General features: G+C 39.0%; 1 protein-coding gene across 1 annotated transcript; it reads left to right on the plus strand.

Moving 5' to 3' along the window:
- Positions 1-103: 103 nt before the first annotated feature.
- On the plus strand, positions 104-18,961 carry LOC134742021 (E3 ubiquitin-protein ligase Bre1). The gene is made up of 17 exons (XM_063674941.1): positions 104-308; positions 474-632; positions 1,043-1,229; positions 1,500-1,685; positions 6,546-6,760; positions 7,290-7,550; positions 8,726-8,899; positions 9,345-9,602; positions 10,350-10,450; positions 10,714-10,836; positions 11,637-11,790; positions 12,908-13,060; positions 13,949-14,140; positions 15,031-15,223; positions 15,621-15,715; positions 16,157-16,288; positions 16,866-18,961. The coding sequence occupies exons 2-17, from the start codon at positions 480-482 to the stop codon at positions 17,016-17,018; spliced, it is 2,730 nt and encodes a 909-aa protein (XP_063531011.1). The 5' UTR covers positions 104-308; positions 474-479; the 3' UTR covers positions 17,019-18,961.
- The last annotated feature ends 1,775 nt before the right edge of the window (positions 18,962-20,736 follow it).

The following is a 20,736-nucleotide window of genomic DNA, read 5'->3' on the forward strand; positions in this document are numbered from 1 at the left end:
TTTGACAGTTGCCAACCCCATTAAACGTCTGATGATTTCGCGCTCTACTGACAAACTTGTTTGACCGGCTTATATTTCAAAACATCTTCGTGTTTTTTTACCTTGGCAACATTACTGTAAAGACGTCTTCGTTTGGGTGAAGAGGTGGTTGCGGACGGAAAACCAGTTTTTTGTACTCAAATAAGCTCAATTAACATCATATTTACCACAATGATAGGTATTTTAATAGCTATTCGAAATTCAGTATCTAATGAGAAAGAACAATCCAATTAAGCTACTATTTTCAGACTGTCAATATTGACAAGCAGGTATGCATAACCCAGTCAAATAACGATTGCATGTAACTATCTTAACACAATAGAAAGTAATCCGTGTACTCGTGATTTGGTTGGATAATATAGATCAATAGTTTGATGCTAAACTTTCGTAATTAAACATTGTTGAAAGCATACTTTCTTGTACTTATGTTTTAGTCCAGGATGTCTAAGCGTGGAGCAGATGATGGGGGCAACGGCAGTGGCCAGCCCCCGATCAAAAAGGTTCATTTTGAACCTCACCTTATTGGGCCAGTTTCTACTCTGGAGGAAATGGACATCAAAGTCCTTCAATTTCAGAATAAAAAGTTAGCTCAGGTAATGTATCATCCTATTGTCATGTTAACTAATAGCCAGATGCTCACAAATTAGATGAAACAATGACACAATCAGCTGATTGACAATGCAATGTTCAACAAACACTACCTGTTCATGCAGAGTTTTACAGATGTTTCATGAAATAAAGGCTAATAAGATAATCTAAAATATGACACAGCAATTATAGACAAAATATGAGTCAACTGCTCTTAATATTGACATCAAATTCTGCCAAATAGGTAGTGCAATAGAAATAAACATGGTTATGAACCAAATGTGTGAACACTTATATTAGTAACATCAATAGAGGTCTAATTTGATTCTATCACAATCTATATAATTATAAAGATGTTTTTTATAGCTTAACATTTTTATTTACAGTTTTTTTAATGTACCTTGAATATTCACAGAGAATAGAACAGCGCCATAGGTGTGAAGCAGAATTGCGGGCTCGGATTGAACAGCTAGAGAAACGACAAACTCAGGATGATGCCGTTCTGTGTGTTGTCAACCGATACTGGAACTTGCTGAATGAAGATATCAGGGTGCTGCTGCAGAGATTTGACGCTGAGACTGCTGATGAGTCGGAAAATAAAAGTAAACTATTATATAACACCTAATAACTTGACGACCGGTCTGGCCTAGTGGGTAGTGTCCCTGCCTGTGAAGCTGATGGTCCCGGGTTCGAATCCCAGTAAGAGCATTTATTTGCATGATGAGCACAGATATTTGTTCCCGTGTCATGGGTGTTTTCTATGTATTTCTATAACATTGTCAATTCCAGATTGTATTATTTTTAATTGTAATTGTTTAGTTTAGAAATGACATTTGTACCTATTTGTAAAGCTAATTAATAAATGATTCCAGATGAAAATGAAGCAACAACATCATTCCTTATGCAATTATCAACTTGGGACAAGGAAGAACTGGACGCCCAGTTAGCCAACCGGGTGCAAGTGAGCAAGCGAGCGGTAGCCAAGGTTCTGCAGGCGTTTGATCGGCTGCAACAGAGGAATGAAAAGATATGGAGGGCTATTAAAGGAGAAGCCGAGGGTATGTTGTTTGCTGTATTCTGTGTTTATAGCAGAGCTAATAAATGGGGATGTTTTTAATTTGAACTAAGCTGAAAATTCAGCTGAGCTTGAGTATTTATATGAATACTAGCTGTTGCCCGCGACTTCGTACGCGTGGATTTGTATGTTCGTGGTTATATATTTTATATATACATGAGCACAGAACATTATGCAGCAAAATAAATCAGTAGGGACGGATAATCATTTGTTAATAATTATACAACACATGAAATTTGTCTTTCACAAATTACGAAGTTTCAAGCCCCTAACTGAAAAAAATTGTTCTCGATATAATCCCTCTCAACACTTAGATTTTCAAGTCCACTATTTAAAAAAAATGTTCACTCCCGAATACTCCCGATGCAAACTTTATTAATACATTTTGTTCAAACACGGTGCAATCAGTTTTCCTCTATTTTAATATAATGCCCTTTTACCAAGTTTTATGTCCCTAGCTTAAACGAAAACTTGTACTACATATAAACTTACATCCCCTTTTTAACCCCCTTAGGGGTTGAATTATTAAGAATGGTGAAATAACTTTTTTAGGGTTCCGTACCTCAAAAGGAAAAAACGGAACCCTTATAGGATCACTCGTGCGTCTGTCTGTCTGTCCGTCTGTCACAGCCTATTTTCTCCGAAACTACTGGACCAATTAAGTTGAAATTTGGTACACATATGTAAGTTTGTGACCCAAAGATGGACATGTAACGTAAACAAATTAATTTTAAACACGGGGGCCACTTTTGGGGGGCAAATGAGAGAATTGAAAAATAAAGTTTGTCAAACTATATCATGTTATATATCAAATGAAAGAGCTCATTGTGAGGACCTCAAATATATATTTTTTAATAATTTTAAGACAAACAGTTTAGAAGTTATTCAAGAAAATAGGCAAAAAATGACAATTCCCCCGTCTATCTCCGAAACTACTGAGTCTAAAATTTTGAAAAAAATGCACAAAATAGATCTTTACCTATAGATCACAGAAAACCTATTAGAAATGTGCAGTCAAGCGTGAGTCGGACTTAATTATTTAGTTTTTGATCCAAGCCCTACGGGTTTTTTAAAGACATTTCACGCACGTTTCACATAAAAAAATACATTCTTCAAATTGTGTAATGTACGGAACCCTTGGAACGCGAGTCCGACTCGCACTTGGCCGGTCTTTTTTTGTAATATTATACAATGCCTTTCTAAGAAGTTTCAATAAGCATTTGTAATGGATTCAAACTGTCAACCCCTTTTTAACGTTTTTAGGGGATTAATATTTAAAAACGCTTAAATTACTTTTCTTGTATTCTAATAATATGCCTTTATACAAAGATTTAAGTCCCGCACTCAAAGAAATGTTTGATCTCCATACAAACTTTCAACCCCCTTTTCAGCACTTTGGGGGATGAATTTTCAAGCACGCTTAAATCAGTTTTCTACTCTTGAAATGATATACCTTTTTACGAAATTTCTAATTCCTAGCTTAAAATAAAACTTTGAACCCTATACAAACTTTCAACCTCTTTTCAACCCCTTTAAGGGGTGAATTTTTAAAATCGCTGAAATTACTTTTCTTCTATGCTAATAATATACCTTTATACAAATATTCAAGTCCCGTACTTAATAAAATGTTTGATCTCCATTCAAACTTCAACCCCCTTTTCACCACCTTGGGGGATGAATTTTTAAAAACACTGAAGTTAGTTTTCTTGTTTTTTAATATAACACCTTTGTGAAAAGTTTTAAGTTCCTAGCTTATAATAAAATTTGAACCCCAAGACAAACTTTCATCCCCTGTAGGGGTTAAATTTCCAAAAACATCAAAAAAAAATTTTTTTTTGTAAGCGGCTATTTAAAAAAAGAAGAAGTTTCAAAGCATTTGTAATGGTTTAAAATTTTCAACCCCTTTCTAACCCTTTTAGGGGATGAATTTTTAAAAACGCTGAAATTACTTTTCCTGTATTCTAATAATATGCCTATATACAAAGTTTTAAGCCCCGCATTTGATAAAAATTTTGATCTCCATACAAACTTTCAACCCCTTTTTCACCACCTTAGGGGACGAATTTGCAAAAACGCTGAAAGGAGTTTTCTTGTTTTTTAATAATATATCTTTTACCCAAGGTTCGAATAGAAACTTAAAATAGAATCGAAGCTTAAAATAAAACTTGAATCCCATACAAACTTTGGACCCTCATTTCATCCCCTTAGGGGATGAATTTTGCAAAAAACCCCTTCTTAGTGGATACTAACGTTATAAAAACTACCTATTGAGAAAAATTCAGCTCTCTAGGTCAAACGGTTTGGGCTGGGCGTTGATTTAAGAGTCAGTCAGTCAGGACTTTTACGTTTATATATATAGATTTCATTGTTAACTGATTATAACTTGAAGTTTATTTATATTGCCTGCTTAACAAGCATTTAATTGATTTTGAAATCATACGAGTAAAACATGTTAGTGACTATGTGCTGGTGCAATAACAATCAATTATGTATGTTTATAGGTTTATACTCTATCCTTTCAGTCTCTTACCTATAAGATTAGTTAATACCACGGAGTAGGATGGAGATGGCAAGTAGGCGTTCCCGTCTATCCGACAGTTAGTAGCGACCGACTCACTTTATGCACAGACTATGCTCAGTTGTTGTGTAAACTTCATGCTCGAATGACATTCACGTCGTACGTACGCTCGTCTAACAAAAATTGATAATTAAATTTAAAATGCCGTATTGTGCAGTATTAAGCTGCAGAAATCACAGCGGTTTAAAAAATCTTTCACGTGGAGGTATTTCCTATCACCGGTGGTTATTTATTTAAATATAATCCGATAAATACGAAAAATCTGTTTCTTTTGCATTATTTACGAATGTTCGTTAAGTAAATCTATATTTTATCAGTTAGAACTTAGAGTTCACAATCCTTTGTCACTATTCTTTACGTTTATCTGGAATATTCGCTATCCTAAATGTCAAATAACTTCGCTACTCAGATGCTGCGCAATGTCGATATTTATATCGATAAAGTTAAAGTTACGATATTTCAAGTTTGATGTTTGGTAGTTCGGTAATAAATTATTATTTTAGACACGTTTCTAATTATTATTTGGGATAATCAATGTCTTAGTAAATATGGCAGCACTGGTCATCAAGCACTAAGTTAAGTCGGGGTCATTTCATCCTTTACATACGTTTTTGTTTTTTACACCCATCATATTTTCATCGTTGATATAATTAGACTAGGTACTTAATGCACTTATGCGTACAATGCATGCAATGTGCCATGAATAAACGTTTTATATTTTCTATTTCTTTATTATTAATTATTGTAGGTTACCACAAGATGCCGATATTAAAAATAAATGGATCAATGCTACTGGGCAAGAAAATTAGTTTCCGCAAAAATATAGCACCATTTACTAGGAGCATTTCTTAGAGAAAGATTTCTGGGGATACAATTGCCATACATCTCATCTAGCGTCCACACGCCTAAAACTTAGTTACTAATTTAGTAATTATTAGTGACATTCGGGCTCACTTAATTAATAAAAAGTGTTCCGTACCACGCAAACTAGCGTCAAATATTGGAATTTTGCCGCCCCCCTTCCTGATTTGATAAGTCTCAATCTTACATTCATGTATGCTTTCACACCATACAATTAATTTGACAATTTAATCAGGTTGTCCCGTCTAGATTGGCCTTAAATGCTGCTACAAGTAAATATATTGTTAAAGACGAATACTTACCTTTGTAAGTAATTGCAGATTTGTGATCACAAAATAACAGCAATACCGAGTTAATAGACCTTTAAAGAACTATGATTTTATCTGTTTGACTTTAAGATATATTTAATGTTCACATTAACAACCTAGTTGGTCAATTAATAAGAAACAAATTTATAGTTAGATATTTGTTGTACTGTACTACATATTATTTTTCATACAATCACGATTATCACTACCTATATTATAATCATAAATAAAGTATCATCTAAATGTGTTAAAACATACGGTAATGAAATATCAATACCTAACTGAACACACAAATATCGATAAAACACTCCGATTACACTGTCCCCTCCCTATATCGTCGAATGGAAAGAAGTTCCAACGGTTAGCTACTCGCAGGCGTGTAGAGGTCTCGAAAACACCAGTGTAACGTGACCGTGAGATCCGTAACAAACCATGCGTAATTAGACCTTACTTATACTGGTTTTTTAGCCCTTTTCTCGCCTGTGATTTTAAAATTATATAAAATGACGCCATCTGGTGTTGAGTAGTTGTATTAGGTGAACGTTGAGCGAGCTTTTGTGAGATGAATGAGATAATAAAAGAGTCGTATGTCATATAGCTTTGACATTATATTTTAAACCGTCACTCATGTAGCCTACAGTTGATATTCGTTCGAGAAATGTCCACCGGTAATAACTTTTTGGTATGGAAAGTTGCTACGAATCAGAGCAATTTTGTAAGTGTGTGACGTATTTTAACGTGGCTATGAATGTGTGAGTTTAGCGACACTGGTTTTCATACTAAATAGGAGTCATTTCACATCCACTAGTTTATTAATTCGTGGTTAATACAATTTCAATTTATTATCCAAGGTGATGTCTATTCCATATCATGCCAAATTTCTAGGATGCTAGGTATAATTTGAATTGATCAAAATTAATAACAATGAATAATTTGCATAGATCGTATGACATGATGAATCTACGAATGTTACCCAACCTTGAGTAATTGTTCAAGCAGTATTTATCAAATAAAGATGTCACGCTCGCCTCTGCCCTCCCGGTGAGGTCTGTCCTGCAATACTGCTTGCTTAATTCAATAAATAATGTGTGTGCAGAGGGCGCCCCAACCCTGGACGAAACCATCCGCGCGACCAACGCCGAGGTGACGGCAGAGAGCCGCCGCCTGCAGGCGCAGTGCACCGCGCTGCATGAGAAGCACCACGCCATGACGCTCCGAGTCGCTCAGCTGCAAGATGCTGTGAATAGTCGGGATACGGAGAACGCAGAGCTGAAGAACCAGATTGATGATTTGCAGTACGAATTGTTGAAGGTATAGGTGGTTAAATCTCGATATGTCACTTCAGCGATATGTCAGCTATCCGTGTAACGAGTTGTCCGTACATTTCCAGTTGTTAAATCGAAAGGACCAGACGGCGGGAAAGACGTTAGCGACTCTCCTTCAGACATAAAAAAACCCAAATTTGAAACACTTTATTGAAAAAGTTATTTTAGTATTAAATACAAAAGGTATTATTGGTTAGGTGTTGTGTAATGGTCAACCAAGAATAAACATTTGAAATTTTTCAATAATAAAACAAACTCAATAGTGTATAACACTATTTTTTTCTATAAAATGTATCCATGAAGACAATTTCATCTCCTCAAAGATGTGTCTTGCCGAGTTTCTTGCCGGTCCCATATTGGGATACCCTCCTCCAATTTAGGAGGGACTTAAATCTTCTCAGGCAGAGGTGTAGAGCTAGAGCCTATTGTAACATGATGCCTATATGCCCACTTGAAAAATAAAAAAATAAACTATCTTTATCTCATTACTCCTCCTCCTGTTATGTGTTCCTCAGATCCGCTCCCGCAACGACAAGCTAGAAAACCACCTGGCCGAGGCCATAGAGAAGCTGAAGAGCTACCACCAGTCCGGCGCCCCCCCCACCGCCGCCGCGCCCGCGCCCGCCATCTCCACCATCGCCGCCGCCAAGCTCGAGGACATCGCCGCCGAGTTGGAGGAGCAACGGGAGTTGGCTAATAATCGGCTGGCGGAGTTGGACCGACTTCACAGGCAACACAGGGATGCTTTGAAAGAGGTTGAGAAGCTGAAAATGGATGTAAGTAGTTTAAGCTGTCCTAGTCATCATAAGACTGGGGGACATAACGGGCGTTTCCACCATAGCGACTGCCAAACTTGATGATACTGATAGGTATAGCTGCCGAGTTGGCACTCCGGGACTTGGCTAATAATCGGTTGGCTGAGTTGGATGCATAGGCAGCATAGGGATGATTTGAAGGAGGCTGAGAAGCTGAAAATGGATGTAAGTATCTGTACCCCGCCATCACCATCGCGACCGCCAAGCTTGAGGATATCGCTGCCGAGTTGAAGGAGCAACGGGAGTTGGGTAATAATCGCTTGGCGAAGTTGGACCATCTTCACAGGCAACACAGGGATGCTTTGAAGGAGGTTAAGACACTGAAAATGGATGTGAGTAGTTTAAACTATTCATCATAAGGCAGGGGGACAGAACGGGCGTTTCCACCATCGCGGCCGCCAAGCTTAAAGACATTGCTGATGCGTTGGGGGAGCAAAGGAAGCTGGCTAAACATTGATTAGCGGAGTTGGACCGTCTGCACTAATCTTAGCATGGTTGCCAAAGTAGAGCGGTCATTAATCATTCGAACGCTTTTTAGCGTCTTTTATGTTTTGACGTTTTGTTTACTAATAATTTTATTTTTTGACAATGCGGTTGGCCGGTCGAAGTATTATTAGATGGCGCCAGCATAGCTTGCCCTGTCAATCCCTAGAATTGTGTCAAATACTTTTTTTATTTTTATTTTACTACCTGGATTTAAGCCAAATCTCAGAACAAAACTAGAGACAGGGGCAAGATATGATGGCGCCATCTATGCAAACCTTTGACAGTTGCCAACCCCATTCCAGTTGCCATTCCATTCCGGTGAAAGGCACGAACTAGAAGTGTGTATTGAGTGATGTAAAAAGATTTACCATGTGAATGCAAGCTAGATAAAATTTGCATTATTATTGTAACAATGTACAACAAAATGTTGTCTTAAGAGAATGTCCAGTATTGAACTTTTGACTTCTGATTTGATAGGAACAGTGCGTATTGGAGGGTCTGCCACCTTGTAGCCTAAATTGTAATGGATAACTTGATGACTTGGACTTGACTTGATTGTGATGGACACTTGCAGTGTTTCACCTTGAGAAGTTGTGGCGTAATCGGACAACAATAACTTGCTCCGAATGACAATGTACTCTTTTGTTCAGATCCGACAACTGCCAGAATCGGTGATAGTGGAGACGACAGAATACAAATGTCTTCAGAGCCAGTTCTCAGTGCTGTACAACGAGTCCATGCAGATGAAGACCGCGCTCGACGACACGCGGCTGCAGCTGCAGAACGCCAAGAACCTGCACATGCGCCAAATAGAGATGATGGAGGTACGGCGCTAGTTGGCGATGATGACGCTCTTGGTCATGTATAGGGAAACCTGCCGGGAAACAGTCAAATCTTTGGAGTTAGAGCTGAAGGTTTCTGTCTTGGCCGTATTCCTAAGCTATGTTTTCGAATCTTCTGATTGGCTTACAGAACTTCGTACAAGAAGATAAGGAAACTCGTAAATTGCAATATAAGACTCCATGTCATATATTTAGTAGATTGTGGAGGACTCTTATGGGATTGAAGGTTCTTGCTGTGTGATTGGAAACTAAGTTTAGTCTCAGTCTAGTGGGTACCCATCTACAAGAGCATTTACAGTGAAACTACTTGATGAACCATCTAACTATCTAACTTAGCTAAGACATCAATTATATTCTGTCACCATCTTTTGCGATTCAATGTTGTGTAATAATTAAAGCAGTTGAGTAATTCTAGCCAATATTTCAGAGTGAAGAGCTAGCCAGACAAAAAGCCCTCAGAGCCGAGATGATCCAACTAGAGGATGTTCTCGGGCAACTGCGTAAAGAGTATGAGATGCTCCGCATAGAGTTCGAGCAGAACTTAGCCGCCAACGAACAGACCGGCCCCATCAACAGGGAGATGAGGCATCTCATCACCTCGCTCCAGAACCATAACCAGCAGCTGAAGGGGGAGGTGCATCGGTACAAGCGGAAATATAAGGATACTAGTCAAGAGTTAAATAAGGTGTGTGTTTGTTATAACAAATCAGTTATATAATATAGTTTGAGCAGAAATTAGCCACCAACGAACAGACCGGCCCGATCAACAAGGAGATGGGCATCTCGTCACCTCGCTGTAGAATCCCAACCAGCAGCTGAAGGGGGACAAGCGGAAATATAAGGATACTAGTCAAGAGTTAAGTAAGGTATGTTTCTTAGGCCAGGATTACACTTGTAAGTTTTACTTACGTAAGTAGGGACAAAGCTATTTGCTAGAATGAGATAACGATATTCATATCTCATTCTGTAGTATAGCTGTGGCCCTACTTACGTAAGTAAAACTTACAAGTGTAATCCTGGCCTTACAGCATATCAGTTAGAAATCTGCAACTGCTGAAAAAATTGCATAGAGATGATGAAAATGTGCATTATTTTAATGTTCAAGGACCACATTGAACATTTGGTAATATTTTAAGACCTAGGTTTTAAGCTTACTGTGGTATGGTACTGGATCGATTTGTGTAATATAAGATTGTCACAAAATATTTTTCTTTATTACTTGTAATTGGTCGAGTCGAGTGATCAGTTGGTCATAGCCCTGGTGATGCATATTTGCATAAGTACAGGTTCGAGTCCAATACTTTAAGTCGAGTGTTCAGTTTGAGATGCGATTAAGAAAATGAGGCTTCTTATCTTCTACCTGTGAGAATATTGATCAAGTCTTTTGTATTAACAAGTTAGCGGTTCAGTTTACTAATAAGTGTTTATTTAGGTGCGTAAAGAGTTGGAGGAAGCGGGCACGCGGCCGAGCACGACGTCGGACACGCACGATGAGAAACCGTTAGCCGTCAAGAAGGAGGAGCCTGATCCAGAGGTAATGATTATCTATTATGCTTCAATTATGAGAAATTCGCGGATTCGTCTTCTTTGTCGGACTCTCGACTACTCGAAATCGATATTTATCCACGCATTGTCTGACTTTTCTCGGCTTCTGCAATAATGTACTATTAAAAATTAAAAAAACAATACAAGCGCGTTCCCTTTTGTCAGGGCTCGGAGGCGGCGGGAGCGACGGCGGCGGGGGCGGGGTCGGGGGCGGGGGCCGCGGCGGGGACGGCGGGCGCGGGCGCGGGCGGGGGCGGGGGCGGGGGCGGGGGCGCGGGCGCGGCGGAGGCCAAGTCCGCGGCCGCCAAGGAGCACGCCCGAGCCCGGCTGCAGGAGCAGGACCTGCTCATCAAGGACCTCAAGCAGCAGCTCAAGTAACATCCTTCAGCCCCTTGCCTCCTTATCTTAGGACCTTGCATCATAAAGGAGCCCGAAAGTAGCTTTTGGCAACCTAATATCAATAATTCGCCCCGGCATCTGTTTTTACGAAAACAATTCTCGTCTGAACGCCCACTTCAGAGATGATGCTAAACCTTAGGTAGTGGAGTTAAATCTGTAACCTCACGATGTTGGTTAGTTGTTTATGTTTTCTTTGACTAAAACTGACAGTGAATATCTCCTTATCGTCAGTGGGGAGACGCCGAGACGCTCCTCCTTTCGGGCTAACGGCTCCGTTCGGCTCAGCATGCTCCGAACAATCAATAGGGTTGCCACAACTTGACATCCCTTTGCGTGCACGACCACAGATAAGATAATGACTCAAATTTTGACAACCTTGGATAGTGCCATAGACATAGTATATACAAGTAGTTGTAGACATGAAACCGAGCGACCAGGGATAAGAGAAAGATATATTCATGTATTGACAGTTTTATTGTATGGTAGCATAATCCTTTTTCTCTTTCACTTTTATAAATTTCGGTATTTCGCCATCGCCTCCTTCCTATGATGCCATAACTCGACCATGAAAAAATGCCCAGTCGGTGATAAAGACAAAGCATGGCATTATTTTCTCTTTCTTTACTCTAACTAACTATCTTTCTCTATCAAAGAGTGTCAGGCCCTTGGATAGTGCCATACATTAGAAAGGGATAGCATGATTCGACCCTGAATCACTGTCAAACTTCGGGTTTGTAGGAAGTTTCCTTTCTGTACGGTTTAAAAACGTTTGCAGGAAAGCGGTGAACGAGCAGAAAGAGCTGAAGCTCCTGCTAGACATGTACAAAGGCGTGAGCAAGGAGCAGCGCGACAAGGTCCAGCTCATGGCGGCCGAGCGCAAGGCGCGCCAGGAGTTAGAAGACCACCGCCAGAAGACCAAGATGATGCAGGTATATAGACTTATTTTTCTATTATTCTACGAAGTTTTTGTTGTCAGGTAACATGAAGAAAAAGAAAACAATTTAAGAGGCCGGTATCGATTTTGGAGCAAAAATCTAAAATTGATAGATTTAGTCGTTGAAATTATACACGTTTTGTTACGTAATAACTAAATAACAAGTATTGGTTTCTATTAGCACTTCTTCTCATCTTGCCTTTTAATAATGAGGTCGCGAGCGTGCGTCGCCGGTAATCTATGAAGAGAAGGGGCAGTTTTTAAAAATTCATCAAAAAATTATGGTGGTAAATTATACAAATTGATGTATAAGAATAGTTTTAGCAAATGTTTAAGATTGTTTAAGTATCAAAATTACGTCGAAAATAAGTAGATTTTTGGAGAAATTGTCACTTGTTTTGAGGTCATCTGGAGAAAATTGAATTCGTTTAACCTTCATTTCCTCGAACTCTAAGTCATATAACTAAAATGTAATCTGATAAAGGTCAAGTACAGAATATGTGTAATACAAATTTACCATTTTTAGCAGTGCATACTTTAGGAAATTTACAAATAAGAGCGACAAAATCAGTGCTTTACGCGCGTTTACGAGTACCTAAACGTCCATCAGAAAAAAAATCGTTACTAATTTTGTGAGTCTGTTTTCAAAAAGTTGATCTGATAAAAGGCAACATAAGAAGACGTGCTAATTTAAATAAGTACTTGTTTTTTCAATTAAGTAACAAAAGGTGTACAATTTCACAGACTAAATCAATCAATTTTACATTTTTACGACTAAAATCGGCACCGGCCACTTAAGGCGCTGCGAGTTCAAGTCGCGGCTAGCGAAGCTCTGAGCGAGCAGCCGTGCGTGTCCGGGATCAGGCATATAATGGGGTCGGCTGGTCGAAACATTTAGTAGACGGCGCCAGCATGGTTTATCCTGTCAATCCCTAGAATTGTGTCAAATTTTTTATTTTTTTTAAAGAGTGTTTATGCCCCGGATGCCAGCCCTTTAAGCCAAATCTCATAGAAAAAGCGGCAAGCTACGATGGCGCCATCTATGTAAACCTTTGACAGTTGCCAATCCCATTGTTATTATGACATTAAGAAGTTCAATATTTTTTGTTTAGGAAAGCAAGCGAGAGCGGCGACTAGCAGATGAAGATGCGTTGCGCAAAATCAAGCAGCTGGAAGAGCAGAAATATGAGCTGCAGAAGCAGCTGTCGTGCGCGCGCCCCAACGCGGACCCGCTGCACTTCTCGCGGCCCTTCGCCGGCTCGCAGGTGGGTGTAGAACTCTAGATCAAGTAAAGGTGTGGGCTTTTACTTGGGCTAACCAGCGCCGTTAATGTTTGAGCACACTGCTGTTCAAAATACGCTGACGCACCGTAAACGCAACGACGTGATGAGTCACGCTTTTAAGCGCCGACCAATTTGGTTGCATCCATAAGAATGCTACGCAACTTTGACGCTGTTCAATCAATTTACGGTGCGTTAGCGATGTTGAGCAGCGGTGTGGTCGACCATTTACTTGCTTCAGTCTAGGGAATGCAATAACCGACCAAAGTTCATAACCGGTTTCGGTTACGGTTATGCGGGTTATGCCCGAAAAATAACCAATAATCGGTTACGGTTATTTTCGACAAAAAATTATAAATTTACAACCAAGTAGTCAAAAAATTACGAAAATAAAGGTACAGTATTAGGGAATGTGAGTAGTTCGTATTTAATAAAACTAAAAATATGACATTGGACGTGGTACAATATTCAATCAAAGTATTTCATAAATAAGGCAAGTACATATCGTATATTTCGTTATTATAAAGTACACGAATGACAAAAGTTTAGTCACAGGCGCCACAGCCAATATAGGCAGGATTTTGTAGTCATTAGAAAATTAATTCATAGAATTTAAGTCAAAAATAAATAACCGAAAAAAAAATTGGCTGTTTTATACATCTTGGCTAGTCCATTTTCTATGGGAGGATCAATTTTTTTTCGCGATTTCGTGGTTGGTCCCATAGTAAAAGTCCCAAAACCTCCCTGGCAACGGGAATGCACTTATTTTTTAGCCACCCTATACATATAACAAGTGTCTCAAGATGCGCAAGCTACCTATGCCGTATGCAAAGGGCCATAATAATAGACAATCCGGCACTGATATTTTTCTAGGAAGAAGAAGCGTTACTAAACGAGATGGAGGTGACCGGGCAAGCGTTCGAAGACATGCAGGAGCAGAACTCGCGCCTCATACAACAGTTGAGAGAAAAGGACGACGCCAACTTCAAGCTCATGTCGGAGCGGATCAAGGCCAACTCGCTGCACAAGTTGCTGAGGGAGGAGAAACAGTTGCTGCAAGAAAAGGTAGGCAGTTTTCAAGCTTTAGCGTCCCACGGACCTAATTCAACCACTAATTACCTTCAATGAAATATAAATCATTATTAACTGGTATAGAGTTGCTTTTGTTTTGTTTTTAGGGTTTCGTACCCAGAGGGTATAAACGGAACCCTATTACTGAGACTCCACTGTCCGTCTCCATTTTTCGGTCCGGTCGCATTTTTTATTGCTTGTCACTATGCCTGTCACATTCTAACAAGTGTGTAAGAGCGAAAGCGACGGGCATAGCGACAGGCGATAAGGAACAATGCTGCGCCCGCTGCCTGTATCTCATGACAGCTAGACAGTTGAAATTTTCACAGATGATGTAATTTTGTTGCCGCTATAACAACAAATACTAAAAAGTACGGAACCCTCGGTGGGCGAGTCCGACTCGCACTTGTCCGGTTTTTATTTGAAACTAAAACAAATTGAGTTCTATTTTATACAATACAATACAAGCATTTATTAATAAAATGACAATTTTACACGTCACGCCGTGTCACGTCACGTCACGTCACGTATAATACTATTAGTTATAGTATTAATAGTATTGATTCAAATTTGGTGGCCACCTTTTATTCTATGGTGGGCCGCTAGAGGTTAAATGTTATCTCAATAAACATTTTCACCCTATAAAGCGCACTTAACAGCCAAGGCAGTGACTTCTAGCGTCCTCGACACTCAGTTTAATGTCCCATTTCGGCGTCATATTATCATATTATTATGACTTGCGGTTTTAAGTTGTTATAAGTTCGCGGCTAAGTACGTTTGGATATGCGCGATCGCATACTAAAATATAAAAGCCGCAAGCTGCAAGTGTCTATGGGCCATGCTTCGATCGTGCACTAAGAATTCCAATGTTTAATTTGGTCCAGGTGGTGACGCGGGACCAGCAGATCGATTCGATGGGCGCAGTGGCGCGACGGCTGGAGGAGAAGGAGCGGCTCCTGCAGAGCACGCTGTCCGCCGTGGAGAAGGAGCTGCTGCTCCGGCAGCAGGCTATGGAGATGCACAAGCGGAAGGCCATCGAGTCTGCGCAGTCCGCCGCCGACCTCAAGCTGCATCTCGGTAACTAATACTTATAATGTAGCAATTTCCCAACCTAGTAAATGTTGCCGCAACTCGCGTATACTGCAGCCGGTAACACGACTCTCTCGCGAGAGAAAAATTAAATTGTCTGTCAATTTTTTTTCACTTTGAAGTAAAATTCTAAGTATATTTCTGCGTGTGTCGGGACAAATTGCGTTTAAATTTTTTTAACGCACTCCTGCCGCCTTCTCGATCGTCCGAGCTACTTCCAGTCAGGTCGAAATAAATAAATAAAATATAACAATCATTAGCGATTAATGTTTTTGAAACAATAATGGTTACGCGCCGAGACGCAAGTGCATTTGTTGCCATAGGATTGTCACGTTCAAATGACATTCTTTCATTCTTGACTTAATTCGAAATGTGATTATTACAGAAAAATACCACGCACAGATGAAGGAAGCTCAGCAGGTGGTCGCGGAGAAAACGAGCGCGCTGGAGGCGGAGGCTTACAAAACTAAGAGATTACATGTGAGTCACAACTGATCTGTGATCTTTTATATGCCTAAATCATTGATATCGTCAATTTATGGGGGTCCCTTTGTTTGACATAATGTAATGTTTGTTCGATTATCATTAGTCATAATTCTGAAACCGTTAATTTTCAGGATTTTCGTAAGGTTATCCTATAGATAGGTTAAGTTAGGTTTGTTTTATGGCAATCCTGAAAAGTTACGCGTTTCTGAGAAAAACCAAATTATGACTAACGAAAATGTGGATAATAAACAATACATTATGACTTAAAACTCATGGGAAACAATAGAGACCCCAATTTATGTCTATCAAATTTTTCGTGTTATTTTGTATCCTAATTTCACCAAATTTGTAAAAATATGATAGCATTCCAACATTGATCTGCTACACCCGTAATTTAATTGGTCCTCCTGAAACCCTTTCCGTTAAAATGTTTAGGAAGAGCTTGCGGTGCTGCGGCGCAAGGCGGAACGCATGAAAAAAATGGAACAGGCCGGCAGCAGCATGGACGAGGTCTTACTAGAGGAAATACGAGAGTACAAGGAGACTCTCACCTGCCCTTCGTGCAAGGTACATTATCAGTGGTTGTTTACACTGTAGGAATTACAGAAAGCGACTAGTGATGGGTTAGCATTTGCGCCACTAGTCAAACGTTTGTTATATGCCCTTTTCCTAAATTGATTCACGTAGAATCGGACCACGCTACGTTTTGTGTTACGTCCAATATATGGCGCTATTATGGGTTAACCCTTTGAATGCCACGCATGTCGTGTACGTCGCGTAATTTTTTTTATTCAGAAACAAACATAGTTTATACCTATACATAGTTTATGAACAAATTTTAAAGTCAAGATGATCAGACGCGTTATCGTGAACCTTGTTGGAATGAACGATGTTTGATATTGGGCTGTAGCTGCGCGTGTCAGTTGACGTCTTTGGCGGTCAAAGGATAAATTATGCACTGTCATTGCTAAGTGAGTGTAAACTGAGTCTAGTTGATTTATCAATATCACCTTGCATCAGCAGAATCTAGACATTTTTGTTCTTCTTTGTTGGGCAACGTTTAAATTGTTTCTATGTTGTGCGTCGTCTAGATGGATTGAAACATTTTATATATACATTGAAATCCAAAATCTCCTTCCTCCAGGTGAAACGCAAGGACGCAGTACTAACGAAATGCTTCCACGTGTTCTGCTGGGACTGCCTGCGCACGCGCTACGAGACGCGCCAGCGCAAGTGCCCCAAGTGCAACGCGGCCTTCGGCGCCAACGACTACCACCGCCTCTACCTCTCCACCTAGACCAGGCCAGGATCATGGGTTAGGTAAGGCCGTAGGTGTAGCTGATCTATACAGGTGTCTTAGTTGGCTACGTGCGAGCTATGAGACAACTAAAAGCGTAGACGGCGTATGTCATGGCAAAATAATGAATTTTTCAAGTGCAACGCCGCTTTCGGCGCCACCGACTACCACCGCATCTACCTCTCCACTGAGACCAGCGGAGGGAGATCGTGGGTTAGCTGAGGCCGTAGGTGTAGCCGATCTACTAAACTTGCACGTAGCTAATAGCTTCTGGATAGCTATGCGCCGGTAGCTATGGACTAACTGAGCGGGTCATCGCAACCTACTTGAGAACACTATCAGTAGTTCAGAAGTTGATAAGAGTAGATAGAGAGGAGGAGTTGATATAACTGTTAAGAGTATGTATGACGGGTTTAATCTTGCAGTTCGGGTTTGCGATGACCATAAAAAAGGCTACGCACTAGGTCTGTGACCGGAACAGCGTTAGTACTGTTTGAGCGCCGTGGTATAGTTTGGCGAACTAATTTGGCACTTGGCGAGAAGTTCTATCGTATACCTAATGGTTGTGTGCTCAATTGATCTCGGTGAAATTGTTTATTTATTTACAACATGAAATATAAAAGTGACTACGGCGCTCATGCATTCAAGTAACGTCGTTAGGTATATTGTAAGAACAAATATTGTATTTAAAATATCGAAACACCACTCTTGATGTTATTCAACACATGCATGATTGTTTAGATGTTTGTGTTCCGATTGTTACTTGACAGCACTTCGCGAATAAAATAAGATTCCTTATTAATCGGTAAAAAGTAATGAAGCAAAACTGAGGAAGTATCACAATCACAAGATGTATTTATAGCTAAATCAAAACGTTGTAGTTGTAATATATGTACTTTTTATTCTTGTTGATTAAATATCAATTTTATTAAACTGCTTCTATTTGAGTAGCGTCAAGGCCCTGTCGGAGTTAGTGATCGTTTTTTAATAAGTGCATAATGCATAAGTAAGATATCGTAGATTACGGTGAAATTGAAAATTGTAGTGAATGAAAATGAACTGGTATTTCTAATACCTACCTACCTATGTCCAACTGTCATTGTCAGTTAAATCGGAACCGACATCGATCACCAACTTTGACATGTTCATTGTTTAGCTTTCTTAAGCAGGCAAGCTGATTAATTGTATAAATATCTGTAAATTTATTTTATAAATTGAAAGATATGAAATTTTGTCCATCGATGTATATAGTTTTCACTGTAGGATGACCAAATTTCATACCTTTAAGTAAACTGTAGTGGTAAATAATTATGTAGGTTCATAACTACTTGAGTTATATTCATTTTGACGTATGTGGACTATTATGTCAAACATTATTGCTATAATTTATTGTGTATTTAAGGAATGCTTATGCCAGCACCACACTTCGCTGTATTTGGCAAATATTCGTGTTGCATCCCTTTTGTTTTGTATGTCAAATGAAAGAGATGCAACACGAATATTTGCCAAATAAGGCGAAGTGTGGTGCCAGCATTAGAATGTCACTCGGGATATTTTGTTATTTTTACTGAATGTGAATAGTGGCTCTGCCATCCCGACGACGCCGTGCGTTTTCGACGCACTAAACTAAAGTATGAGAATATCTGAAACAAAACATTTGTACTGTTATATCGGTGGAATGGGTTAATTAATGTTCGATATGAAACAATTTACAATATAACCTCTTTATAAATTCAAAACAAAATGTATATTTTGAAAGCAAATAAAACAAATTTAAATACATTTTATAGTTTTAAGTAATAAAATACAAACATCCTCGATAAATATGAGCGACAGTATTATAAACGACCATTTCTTGTTTTTAAATTATTGTTAGGCTCACCATGCTAGTTCGATTTTGGGTATACGTAAGATTGGAAAGGAATTTGATGATAAGATATAAACCAATATTTCAGCCGAGTAAATTAGACACGAATTTAGTGACCGAACTATACTCATGGTAGTACATTGGTATTTTGTCTAAAAATCTTTTAGAAATCGATTTTCGCTTAAGTCATCTCGGATATGGGTATATTTGGTATTAGTGGATTCAGTATGATGTTATATCCGAGATTACTTGAACTAAAACTAACCTAAAACCTCATTTGCCTCCCCACTATGGTGCAGCAGTTTACGACAATTTTAGATCTTTTCGACTCCACCAGACATTTAATTCAAGACTGATCTATGTAAGCTGTTTTTCTTTCAACGGCTTACAATTTTTTTTTTCTGATATTAAATTAGCAATCAATTGAATAAATGTGAAGTAACAATGGTTTACCACGAGTAAAGTTTCGACATATTTTTTTGCGTATACGGCGATACGAGGCAAAATTTAAATGACTAGTATTTAAGTAGTATGATTAGAAATATTGCCGATAAGTGAAAGGTAAAGTATAAGGGCATTATCTATGAATTTTCTTTAAATGTCGGTATTGTATCTATTGGTGTCTGTCACGGACTTGGTTTATTTATGTAACGTTTTTAATCAAAAGGCACCACATTGTCGCTTATCATGAGGACAAACATTGCTTGTATCGTTATACGAAAACCCTGCCAGAGCGTCCTTATGGCAAGCGACAATGTGGTACCTTTTGCTCGAAAACGTCACATATACTTAGTGTAAGTTTCGTAGTAGATTTTGGTGTAATCTGAAAGATAAAACCATGTCCTCTGATATCCACATCGCCATCGAAAAGGCGAAAACTATCAATTTGTTTTCTGCGCACGAATTGTTAGCTGTATAGGATAACGTAATATTAGGTACCTTACCTACAAATAGACAAGTTTGAGTTTTCACTCTTAAAAGGGAGCTAGAAGTTCATTATGGATAAATTTGTAATAGTTTTTCAATAATCGAATTTAAACTGTTGTGAGACATACTAACATTAAATCATTTTACGGTTTAGACTCACTTGTTTAAGTCACTCGCGCGACATGTTTCGCACTATTAGTGCTTGAGAAAGGAGACCTAGGCTCTCCGAAACATGTCGCGCGAGTGACTAAAACAAGTGAGTCTAAACCGTAAAATGATTTTATGATAGTTTTTCAATAGGTAATGCACACTGGATCCCTGAATGGATGTGTAATATGTTGACGTTATATTTATTGATTTTTGTTTCATAAAAAAAATTGTATTGACAAAATCAGTGCTGATTAGAAAAGGTACGTCAGCAATAGACTGAAATCAATTTATCCACTTGTACAAACATAAAATGTGACAGAAAAAATCTTGTTAAGACCGATTAAAATTTAATTGTCTATCAAAATATTTGGGTAGAAGCGTCAGGATGCGGCAAAAGTAACACACTGATAGACCCTGCGCACACTGTCGTTTCTGACCGGCGGTTCTTCGCCGTTTCTGCCCTAATTTGCGACCTTGCCACCGACACCAGCGCGTGTAAAATCAGAAACTTTAGTATGCACGGGCTCTTAACCGACTCGCTGCCTTTTATTTTGAAATAATTTCTTGACGCGCCTGATGCGTCACGGCCCGTGAGTCTGTTATTACTATACAAATATTTAAAGTTTCATTCCTTGTTGTATAATAAGTTTCCATTTATTTATGAATTACACGGTACAGGCGAGTCCTTCTAATGTATTTCGCAATCTTGCGGCTGGCACACGACGTATTTATTGATGTTGTATATTAGACTTATCATGAAATCGAACAAGTGAA

The sequence above is a fragment of the Cydia strobilella genome, chromosome 6, assembly GCF_947568885.1.
Source record: "Cydia strobilella chromosome 6, ilCydStro3.1, whole genome shotgun sequence".
NCBI classification, from domain to species: domain Eukaryota; kingdom Metazoa; phylum Arthropoda; class Insecta; order Lepidoptera; family Tortricidae; genus Cydia; species Cydia strobilella.